A 12,601-nucleotide genomic window follows, 5' to 3' on the forward strand; every position below is an offset into this window, starting at 1 on the left:
TTTGACAACTTTAAAAAATACATATTTGTTGCTGTTGTTGTTGTTGTTGTTAAGATGCAGGGTCTCAGCTCTGTCACCCAGGCTGGAGTACAGTGGCATCATCACAACTCACTGAAGCTTGGAATTCCTGGACTCATGTGATCCTCCCACCTCAGTCTTCAGAATAGCTGAGACTACAGGAGCACATCACCACGCCTAAGCTAACACTTCTATTTTTTGTGAAGATAAGGTCTCACTATGTTGCCCAGGCTGGTCTCAAACTCCTGGCCTCAAGCTATCCTCCTGCCTTGGCCTCCCAAAATGCTGGGATTATAGGCATGAGCCACTGTGCCCAGTCTTGCCACGTACTACTGATAACCAATTTTATAATACAGACAAATTATAAGTCTCTAAAGTAGAGATACTCTAAACAGCTTCATACATTTCAATACAATTTTCTTAAAACAAAAATGAGGGTTGCAAGGTAACTGAGCTTAAAGCAATGTATTTATCTCTGTATTTTATATCTTAGAAAATTATACATTCAATTCTTCTTGTGATTACAGTGAACCCTACTGATTTGAGAAACATGAGAAGGCAAATGAAAGACTTCTGAAAGGTAGTTATATCGTGAGAAGCTTTATTTTCATTATAATGCTACTCCTGCTGACACTAACTAGGGTCATTCTTGGGATAATTTTCAACATTAATCTCTTTAAATATATCACTTGTTTTAGATTAAACAAGTATTTTCAATGAGGAAAATTATTCTCAATAGAGGAATGCCATGTGACCAGATTCAGAAGCCATTTTCCAAATCTTGAAAGAGATTAAATATATAAGAGACAAACATATTATAATTATGGAAAAATTCAAAAGTAAGTTTTAAAACCTAGAACAAAAGAGAAATGAAAATTATCGTTTGTAAAATATTATAGATATATGAGAAATGCTTATGGTTTATTAATAAAAATAAAAATGTCATATACATAAATTATAAAAGTGGAGAAAAGGACTACAATATGGAAAAATAAAAGTAGCTTCAGTAAAACATGGAATTAAAGGCAATGCTTATATTTAAGTCTTTGTTATTGTAATGTTTCAATAAAAGGACTTGTTTTAAATCATCAGAGATTAAAAACAGGTTTTACTAAATTAATTTGACCCATGAGGGATTTAATAAACTCCTTTTCTAGGGTCATCTCTTAATTAGCTTTTCTTATAGTGTATAACAAAACTCTATTTCATTAGATGGAATCTAGAATAAATGAAGCAAAAGTTAAAAAAAATTGTTATATACACTAAAGATGTAGAACACGTAATAGAAGAAACGCAAAAGAGTCATAGGTGAAAATCTTGCAAAATGAATCCTGTAGTAAATGCTTCATTTTATTTTTAATGAGAAATTAGTAGCACACATGGACTTGACTGTAACATTCCAAAGTTGAAGCAAAGTATGCACTAAGATATCCACTGAAAACTAAGTATATACCAAAGGATTTAGTGAATATTTTGAATTTCTCTTGCAGAGAGAAACAGCTATTGATATTTATGTAATTTTTGTTCTAAGCCATTATGTACATTGTTTCTTTCAATTAAAATTTCAGCTTATCAAAGATTTTTAAAGCCTAAGTATTAAAAGGCAAGTATGTATTATGATCTATAATATATATATATATATATACACACAAACATATATATCTACATATATCTGTATAAATATTACCTAAAGCAGAGATCCAATATGGGTAGAGCTCCTTAGTAAGCAGTGCATCATCAATGTCAGAGAGAAAACTTTTCAACACACCCGTCACATCTTCAAGCTGATGTTTTCCAGCCCTCAATTTAAAGCTTCTTGCATCCTTTTTGAAACTCTCCAGAAGTTCACTTATATGCAAAGGATCACCATTCTTTTGATAGATAAATTTGCATCCTAAACCTTTGTTTTTTAAAAAAAAGTTATATTTTAAAAGTCTAAATTCAAAAGCCAGTTTGATATTTTAAAAACAAAACAAATGTTTGTGTTGAGATGAGGAGTAAGATGATGAAATCATTATGCAAGAGATGATATAAACATGCATGAGCAGGAAAGGCTTTTTACCCCTCATTTTAGTATTTAAAATGTAAACCTAATGAGCAAATCATTGCAGCCTCAGCTTTTGGCAAGCCCCTGATCAGTCCTTCCTCCCGCTCTCCATAGTATCTTTTTCAAATGTTCTTTTACTTAAAGTGCCCTGTCTTCACTTAGTCTCTCAGCAAAATCTTACCTCCATTTCTCACTGACAAAAGTGAAGCTCTCTGGTATAAATGTCATCAACCTCCCGCCCCCATATTGTATATTAATTTCTGTACGCTCCCATCTTCACCTTATTTCCAATGGAGAGTGGGGTTACCTCTTTTTCATGGTTACTAATTCATGAAGTGCTCCATACCAAATAAAAGGAGCAGTGGTTAGGAGGAAGAGTGATGATGACAATGACAATAATTCAAACCCCAAAAGCCTCCCTTGCCTCCTCCCAGGCTTCTTTTCCCTGTTCCTTTCATAACCAGGCTGAGTTTCCTATATTTATTCTTCCTACTGTCTCACATGCCTGTTAATCCTTTGACCACACAATCTTGCTTCTCTGCCTAATCCCCATTCCACTGGGGTCACCCTTCATCAATAATATTAACAACGTTCTTTTTTTTCTAGAGGCTTTTCAATTTTTATCTAGGGAGAACTCCTTGCAGCATTTGACATTCTGAACGAATCCCTGTAAATTCTTTTAACCTCATAACTTTCATGACATCATGATTTCATGTCTCTTTTTTCTCCCTTCCCTCTGTGACTGCTCTCTCAGTCTTCTAACTTTTTCTGCTCATCTAATACTTACTGGTCATTCCAGGGATCCTTCCTCAATTTTCTTCTCTTCCTGCCCACTGGGTGAGAACCCATCCAACCTCATCACTTTTACATAAACATTTTAACTCAGGTTTTAATTTCCATGATTTTACACACACACACACACACACACACGTGTGTGTATATATATATACACATACACACACACACACACACACACCATTACATATACATGCAACATACACACACACACCCCCATACATCTTATGGCAAATCAAAATAACTGAAAGGAATTAATTCTCCTGCCCTGTTTACTACCTCACCTTCCACCCCCACCATGTTCTTTATCTTGTTCCTCTCTACCTCAATATATGGTATGGCCTTCTCCCTAGCACTTTACAAGTCAGAGTATTTCTTTCTCAATCAGCACATTAAAAACAAAAAATGCAGTACTGCATCACATAGATTCTTCATCATGATCTCACTCTCAGAACTGTCCTCTCCTTTCCATCCCATATGTTATTACTTGTACACTGAGTTCTTATTACATTGTCACAACTTCTTGCCCATATTCTTATGAAGCCCTCTGTGTGTCTCAACAATGATAACAGCATGATCTAAAATTCGGGTCTGTATGTGTTACCAACAAGCTTAAAAATCTGAATACTGCCCTCCTGCTGCCTATGAGGCAAAGTTTGAGGATTTTAGTTTGCTATATAAAACCTTACCTGAATTGGCCTAACCTGTTGCCGTTTATATTGATCAACTCCTTCGTCTCACACTAAGCTCTGGCCACATTTAATACCACAAAGCTCCAAGCACAAACTTTGCGACTCTATATCTTGGCACACACTGTTTCTCCTCCTGGAATCCCCATCCTCTTCTCCTAACTAGCTCCCATTTTCTCTTAGGGCTCATGGTAGGCACTGTGCTTTACCCATGAGTCTCTCTGTTCCCACGCCTTCTCTGGGTGAAATTTACCCCTACACCATGGGCACTGGTAGCACCCCCTGAACCTCTTTACTAGGGCATTTTATATACTGACTTGTAACTGCTCATGTATTTGTCTATTATTCATAAATCTGCAAATTTCTAGAAGGCAAAAATTATGTCTTATTTTCTGTGACATATCTCTGTGTATATCCAGCAGTTACACAGTGCCTAGAACTACTCAGCACGTATTCAATAAATGACTGCTTAAATGCAAGAATAAGCAAGTTCTACAAAAATCAATACTGACTAAGTGTTTGAGATAGTATAGCCCTAGCTGAATGAATTTCTAATAGCTGGCACTCAAGTAAGTTAACTGAAAAATAACTTGAACATAATTTTGTTTATATAACTGAAATAATTTTCCTCAAGAAATAGTGTAATTTACTTTTTAAAAATTAAAGACCTAAAAGTCATAGTATGAACTCAGTCAAGTTCAAACCTTGACACAATGACACAAAGAGTACAGAAAATTGGTCTTGAGATTTTAACCCACAGGTCAGGGGGTTCAAAATAATTGCTACCATGAAACCATCTGCATCCTATAATCACTGGGTATTTTCTAAGTTCCTGTCAAATCTTTCTTCTATACATGCTGGTAGCATTGAGGTTTCCCCAATGTTCTGAATATAAATATAAATATAAATATATATATATTTTATTATATGTTTTATTAAAGTAAGAAAAAATAGTAGATTGAAGACTATCTTTCAGAGATTACAAGGCTAGATTAAAGCCTACAGTGACACAACACGTCTAAGCATGTTTTTAGAAGTGATGAACTGTGGAACAATATGTAAAATAATTTGATTTATATATATATATATACATATAAAAATATATATGATATAAACATAGTTTATATATATATAAAGGGTTTTATATATAAAAATATATATATGATATAAACATACTATCATAGCAGGAAGCTTCTTATAGTAGTGCCCAATATGTGATTATGTATATACTTTCAGTAGATATATAATACAAACACAATTATATGTATAACTATATATAATATAAAAATATATGATACGTATATTTATATATAATACACGTACATGTTATATATGACTATATGTATATATATGAATATATGTATGTACATATATGTGTGTATATATGTAAGTGTGTGTGTATATCTATTTATATAAACTGAATCCTTCATTGGCTTTATTATTCTAACATGCAAGTGAAGGTATCTTGTAATAGAGGTATAAAGTTGTAATATATGAGTTTTAGTTGAAAAAATTGAACGCTGAGTTATTTTAAACTCAAATAAACACAAGGAAAATTCTGATTTCCTCAGAAAAACATAAAATTGGCTAGATCAGAGCTAGTCAAGGTATTTTAATTATTTCTTGCTTAAGAAAGGCCTTATGCCATGGCCTTATGCCATTATGAAACTAACATGGTGTGAAGATTCCCAATGAGGTTATGCTCCTGCTAAAACATAACATATATGTGATTCATGTATATCTGCAAAATGTACACTAACACTGAGTGACTGTAACCAATGAAGGTAACATTCTCCTTCCTCTGTTTTTAAGTAAACAGATGATTATAGCTAACAAGAAAAACATGAACATACTATCACAGCAGGAAACTTTTACAGTAATGCCCAAATATGTGGGCCTTATGTATATATTTTCAGTAGATATATAATAAAAACAAAATGAATCTGGACATTAATAATTGCACTTGAATTACATACAAAGTAAGTAAAATACTTAAAATGACACTCTCCCTAGAACAAGAGATTAAAATATGCCTCTATAAGTTTCATTTCTGAAAAGTGTTTTCTTTTATCCATATCATTAGTTCTGATATTTTGTTACATATTAGTGTATTATCAGTTTCACATACTAGAAGACATGATTCATAGCTTTGTCTTCAACTTTTTACTTCCACCACTGTGTTTCTAAGAGTGAGACCAGTGACTGGCATACAATAAGCACTCGATAAAGAAGCAATGAACTAATAACACAATGCTTTACTGCAGCCCTCTCACTATTTATACCTTCTTTTCAAATTAAAAACACCCAAAGATACCTCTAGTATTAGGAGAATAAAAATTTTTAATACAATCCAAAATATCAAATGATTTTCCTCTTTTCCACATTTGTAATCTAAATAAATGGCATTTATCTACAGGTTAAAAGGGCTCATGGTAACATTTTAACATTTTTACATTTAAAATAGGGTCAAGACATTTACAGTATGAAAGATATATGCAACAAAAGGAATTTGAAGAACTCATAACCATTTGAAAATAAACATGAGGAAAAGAGGATATCTTTCAGGCATATCTAAAATACTAACATAGCATATAAAACTGACATGAAGTTGGACCATGGTACAGATCAACGGATTTTTTATTTGCAAACTATTCATTGAAATATCTGTTGAAAATGAGCATAAATTGTGAAAATTAATAGCTATGCTTCTGAATATAACCTACTATGCTTCTGAATATAACCTACATGCACACTTTATGTATGCCAAAGAAAGCAAATTATTTTACATATTGTTCCACAGTTCATCACTTCTAACAACATGCTTAGATGTGTTGTGTCACTGTTGGCTTTAATCTAGCCTTGTAATCTCTGAAAGGTAGTCTTCGATCTATTTTTTCTTACTTGAATAAAACATATAATCTACTATTTTTATGTACATATTATAATTTAGATTATTTCAATATGTTATTTAATATTTTATGCATATAAAGAAAGGAGGAAATGGTAAAAATGTATAGTTTAAATGAGTCTTATTGGGAGAAGGAATGGTAATTAGCTGAACAGTGAGTCTGCCTTTATTTTTCACTAGTATACTTACAAATATAAACGGTTTTAATTCAGTCCAATAGAGGTACCACTTAAAAACCTGTAAGAATGATAGGATCAGTTCTAGGGGTCGAATAAAAACTCAGTGATACTTACCATACTGTGTAACAAATGCTATACAGCTGTTCACTATAATGGGAACATCATTTTTGCTGAGCTGCTGATCTTGTAAAGCATTACCATCTGTACCTGCTGCTTTTTCAATTGCAGTATGCCAGACTGTGAAATCCAACTTGGTATGCCCATGGATGTATAATGTTCTGTAAAGTTTAAAAAGCATTTCAAATTATAATTTTGCTCTTTAAAAAAAAAATCTTACTCCAAGACAGATTACCCTAAAATCCACATAATCGTTCAAGACAAACTCTTATCTCAGCCACTACGAGCTTCCACTCAATCCCTCTTTTGCTCGTATAGTCACATCACTCCATAGCATTGAGGAAGCTCTCTGAATTTATGGTCTCACTTCTTTTCATTCCCCAGTCTCTTTTATTCTCTTTCTGAATAACTAAACTAAAACCATTGTGACTATCACCTATGACTTCTAACAGATATTTCTGGTTATGTTTTTCAAGGTTTTAGAATTGTTGATTTTATTTCTTAAAAAGAGAAAAAAAACAGCATTCAATTTGAATTTTATAGCACAATTCTTTCTGGATTTTCCTCCTATCATTCTGGTCACTTAGTCTCTTTCCCAATCTCACTTCCTCTTTCTGAATGACAAAGTCGTAACCTCAGCACACACAAAAGCTCCATGGACTCTCCAGGGACATGTCATTCAGGCCAGTAGTTTCATCTTTTCACATACATTAGTTTACTTCCAAATCCCTATCTCCAGGCTGTAACTTTCATAAATCAGATCTCCATGTGACTGAAAAGCAGGAGAATAGAGCACCTGAGAGTGGGAATGCCAATCAGACTTTTTGAACTTAAATTTTAGCTCTGCCATTTACTTCCTTTGTAACTTTAGACAAGTCAACCTTATTTTTGCTTCAGTTTCATCATTGGCAAAATAAATATAATAATAGCACCTAGGACAACACTCAATAGACATAACATTAATGACTAATGTATAAACTATACTACTAAAGAATATTTATATTTGAGCATCTTCACCTTAATGTGCAATAAGCATATCAAAGCTTTTGCTCTCCCATACAAAGCTTCTGGGACCAAAAATTTTCCACATACCCCACGAGAAATTTAGGATTAATTAAGTGTAGATCAGTCTCTTTACCCAACCACTGCCACATGACTTCAGTCACAAAATTCTGTTGACTACAGTTTCCCAATGTATTCACTCTGTCTCCTCTCCTTTCCAAAACTGCCTTATTTCAGATCTTCATGTTGTTCCTTCAGGTCACTACAGTCCCTTCTTACAGAATTCCTTTCCCAATTCTCAACCCCTGTAATCTCTACTCCTCACTATTGCCAGAATGATCTAAAATGCAAAGCTAATGACATCACTTCCAGATCACTGTCTTACAGTTCATGAGTTTTCAAGATAAAATGTTTGCATAATCTAGACTATATTTTTACCTGCAACTTGATCTGTCATTCTCCTATACTTAAGATAGGAAACATAAACACACACAAATACACACACACACACACACACACACACAAACACCCCTCCTGGATTTTGTAATACATATTGCCTACTCTTTGGCTGGCTACTCCAAACCTTCCCCCAAAATTATACTCCAGGTAAAATTCCTTAACACTGTTCCTGATCTCCCTCTTATGCTTAGTATGTCACAGATATTCCTTCTCAATATTTCAATGGTGGCTTTGTCCTGCATCGTATCACCTGCTGTAGCTATGTGAATGTTTTAGCCACAAAACTCCAACCTTTACACAGGCAAGCAAAGAAAGTACTTCAGTATCTCCAGTCATTAGCACAGTGTCTGGCATTTAGTGGATACATAGAAGTTTTAAAGACCTATCACTAGATACAAAGTTTGCTTTAAAACATAAACTAATTGTTGATGTATTTTAAGTCTGTTTACACCAAAGTAAAACTATATAATCTTGATTTCAGACTTGACAGGGCTAGTTTATATTCAACCCAAAGAGGCATGAATAAACCACATGAATTCTGGGGCTTTGGGGGCCAGGGGTCCGTAATAAGGAATGTAATCTTTTACATTTCTGATAATCACTGTACCTAATATAAAAAGAGAAACAAAAAACTTCCTTTCCTTTGTTTTCTTTCTTGAAATGCTCCTGTAAGAAGACAAAGATACCTGCACCTTATCACACTCATTTCTAACATCTGAACTTGCTATAACTACTACTGTTTTACTAATACTGGTGCTTGTAATCCTCATCTCTTGCTTTTTGACATCTTTATCTATTGTTCCTACTTTCCACAGCACTACAGCAGTCCTGACCTCCAGATGTTGTAATTTTCTTTTTGAAGAATTCTGAAATTTGCACTAAAACACCTGACATGCTACAGCCTTTTCATTGATCTTATATCATCTTTAGCTCAAAAACATTCTATTGCTGGATGTATTTGTCTAACTGAAATTATATAACTCAGATAATTTTTTGAGAAATATCAAACCTCTTGATTACGTGAACTTAATCAAAATTCTGTCTTGCTATATTCACAAGTTTAGGTAAAGAGAAAAAACTTTTTACATAATTTATCTAATAATTGAGCTTTAAATATGATATAAAATCTTTGTAACTATTTGCATATAAACAAGTACAATGGGTGTTTTAGCAAGCAGTGAAAGAAATCCAAAATGCAGTTGCCCTCCCACAATATGAGTATAATTCTGCCATAAACTGTGACATTTTCAAACTTCAAACTTTCTTTCTAGTCAGAAAAAAATCCACTGATGATGAGTTGAGCTGTCTCCTTGTGAATTAGTGAAGAGTAGAACTTTCTCAACTTGTCAAAGGGCGAATCCCAAAATACATATGTAGTGCAATAGATGGTTTGACATTTAATAGCATTGGTGCACTAACTTTCCTCTCTGATGCTTACCTAAAATTTGTGGACACTGAGTAAAGCATCGAAAGATATTTTCAACACAAATGCTGGATGATTTTGAGATTTCAAGTGTTATCAAACAACAATTTCACATTCCTGGATGATAAATCCAAAGAAACATTTACTTATATCCTGACAATCTGAAAAGTAATGTTGATAAACTCTAATTACAGAGAAATTAGTTATGCTAATTGTCCATTTTCTAAGCATAAATTCCAAAGGGCACTTCAAAGCCATATAAAGAAAAATGCTTATTTGCTATAATGAATCAAGACCGTTCAATAAGACCTAGAAACCAAGTCCTAGGACTAACAAAAACAATTACATTAAAACTGCAATATAATAACCATGAAGCATAAACAATCATATTTGAGCCTAGTCTATGACAAGAACCAGAAGCGTCTTCACAAATAATAGATCAATAAACTTGACCACATAAAAAATAAATATGCTCATATAAAGAAGATTTTAAACAAAACTGAAAAGCAAATGAAATACTCTACAAATATGGCTGGAAAAGATAATATCTTAAGCATTTATACAAAAATAAAATAGTAAGTCCTCCACAGAAATATGGTCATCAGCCATGGAAAGGTAAGTCACAGAAAGAATTAGCTGATGTAATCACAAACCAGTCTAAGAATCAAATATATGTGTGTGTGTGTGTGTGTGTATGTGTATCTTAGTCCTATCACACCTAAGATTCACAAAACAGAATTTCCTGAGCAACTTATTACAAAGTCACACTATTAGAATAGACACACACACACACACACACACGTAAAATCAATGATGTGCCAAAGGCAATTTATCAAAGATCTAAGATGTATAATGTTCATCACTAGAGTATAACAAGATGAGCACAGCATTTTAAAGACTGATGAGATACTCTAAAAATAAATTTGAAAATATGTTCTAAGAATCTTAAAATACGTATGCATTACTTTTGACAATTAGTTCCAACCACAGGACTCTTTCATAAGTACATGATTTGAAACAAAGGCACAATATCTGTTTCTTTCAATACATTTCTGTTCCTCTCTCATGCACACGTGCACATGCACACAAACACATGCATTTAGTGGAGCATTTCAAAAATGGAAATAAGTTGAAATCCCAAAAACTAGGGAAAGGTTAAGTGATTTAGCTACATCCAGAGATACATATTATAAACTTAGTACAATGAGCAGAGAATGCGTAATCGCACATATGTATAAATCCAATTGCATTTCCTAAAATGTTAAATTAACTCTGGGTAGAAAACTCACGGTCATTTTGTTTCCTTCTTTATATATGTCTGTGTTTTTAAAAATGTAATTAGAAACAAATCACGTAAGTCGAAGTTTTGACTGATCCCTTGAAGGAAAAGATATTTAAAGCCGTCTGAACCATGCCATCTTAGACTGTCAATGAGCTTTTGAGCCAGAGAACTGGAAATATCTCTGCCAAGCTTTTTTTTCCATATATGACTAGGAAACTAAGAGCCAAAAACAACATGTCTGAGGTATCAGAACTAGGTAGGAATTGCACACTTGAGCTACTCAGTACTAGCCTAGTTCATGAGCCTTCCTTTACCTGAAGAATCAGATCTCCATAATTTAAAACTCTGGTCCTCAGGTCCAAAAATACTTGTTCCAGACGTGAAATGCTGATGTGTATTTCTGTTGCCTTTCTTCTTAGTCCTATCACACCTAAGATTCATGAAACAGAATTTCCTGAACAATTTATTACAGTCACACTATTAGAATGGATGTGAAAGATGATCTACTAAAGCCACTCATAACAGAAGACCTATTTCTCTTCTTCAAGACTGTACACTTACATTCTGCCTTGAAAAGCATCCTAGGAATGTTGGAAATGTAATGGATAGGACTTTGGAGGATAGCCTTAGAAGGGTATGCTGTGCATTTTTCTTTATACTTCCTAAGCAACCTCTCAAAGAAGACCCTATTTCTCATCCAAATAGGCTTTTGGGTTTGTTTTCTTCTGGAAAAGTATGAATTGTGTTATTTCTATGAGTGATGTTTGGTCATTAGAATTTTTAATGAACTCATTTTAAGTGCATGGTTTGAAATATTTTTGCAAATGTTTACACTTGTGTAACTAACACCATGATTAATATGTAGACCATTTCCATCACTTGCAATGTTCACCCATAACTCTTTGCATTGCATCCCTTTCCCTACCCACAATCTTAGGCAAGAACTTATCTGCCTTCTGTCACCATTCATTAGTTTCCCAGCTCTAAAGCTTCATAGGAATGGAATTATACAGTATTACTCTTTTGTGTCTGGCTTCTTTTACTCAGCACAATGTTTTCAAGATTCATTCATGTTGTTGTTAATATAGGTTCCTTTATAATGATAAGCAGTACTTCACATATGAACACATACCATACGCTGTTTACACGTTCACTGACTAAAAATCATTTGGGGTCTCCTCACTTTATATTATAGATAAAGCTGATTTGAATTTTTGTATAGGAGTCATTTTGTGGACATATATTATGATTTGTTTTGGGTAAATACCTAGCAGCTCATTTGTTGGGATGTATAGCTAAGTGTAAACCAACTGTATTATTTCAAAAAACAAAAACCTGCTAAACTGCTTCCCAAAATGAATGTACTATTTTACAATCCCACCATACTTGCCAAAACTTTGCACTGCCACTTTTTTAAAAACTTACTTTTCTCAGTGTGATCTCATTGTGGTTTTAATTTGTATTTCTCTGGTACTTAACTTTACATGTGCTTGTTGGCTATTCATAGATATTCTTTTAGATATTTCTGTTCATCATTTTTTGCTATTTTATTGGGTTTCCGTTTTCTTCTAGTTATATGTATTCTGTCCATATTTGGGATAGGAGTGCTTTATCACACACGTGTATTTTGAATAGTACCAGTGTATGATTTCATTTGATTAACCACATTGCTTAAAGAACAA

General features: G+C 33.4%; 1 protein-coding gene across 4 annotated transcripts in view; it reads right to left on the reverse strand.

The window, feature by feature from the left end:
* ARAP2 (ArfGAP with RhoGAP domain, ankyrin repeat and PH domain 2) overlaps window positions 1-12,601 on the reverse strand; it is a 175,142-nt gene that overhangs the window by 59,266 nt on the left and 103,275 nt on the right. For all 4 annotated transcript variants that reach the window (XM_063619468.1, XM_055246550.2, XM_063619467.1 and 1 more), the window contains 2 exons: window positions 6,751-6,914; window positions 1,706-1,918 (listed from right to left, as the gene is read on the reverse strand). In XM_063619468.1, coding sequence (XP_063475538.1) covers window positions 1,706-1,918; window positions 6,751-6,914 — 377 coding nt within the window. The remainder of the gene's footprint in view (window positions 1-1,705; window positions 1,919-6,750; window positions 6,915-12,601) is intronic.

The sequence above is a fragment of the Symphalangus syndactylus genome, chromosome 16 (genome assembly GCF_028878055.3).
Source record: "Symphalangus syndactylus isolate Jambi chromosome 16, NHGRI_mSymSyn1-v2.1_pri, whole genome shotgun sequence".
In the NCBI taxonomy this organism is placed as follows: Eukaryota; Metazoa; Chordata; class Mammalia; order Primates; family Hylobatidae; genus Symphalangus; species Symphalangus syndactylus.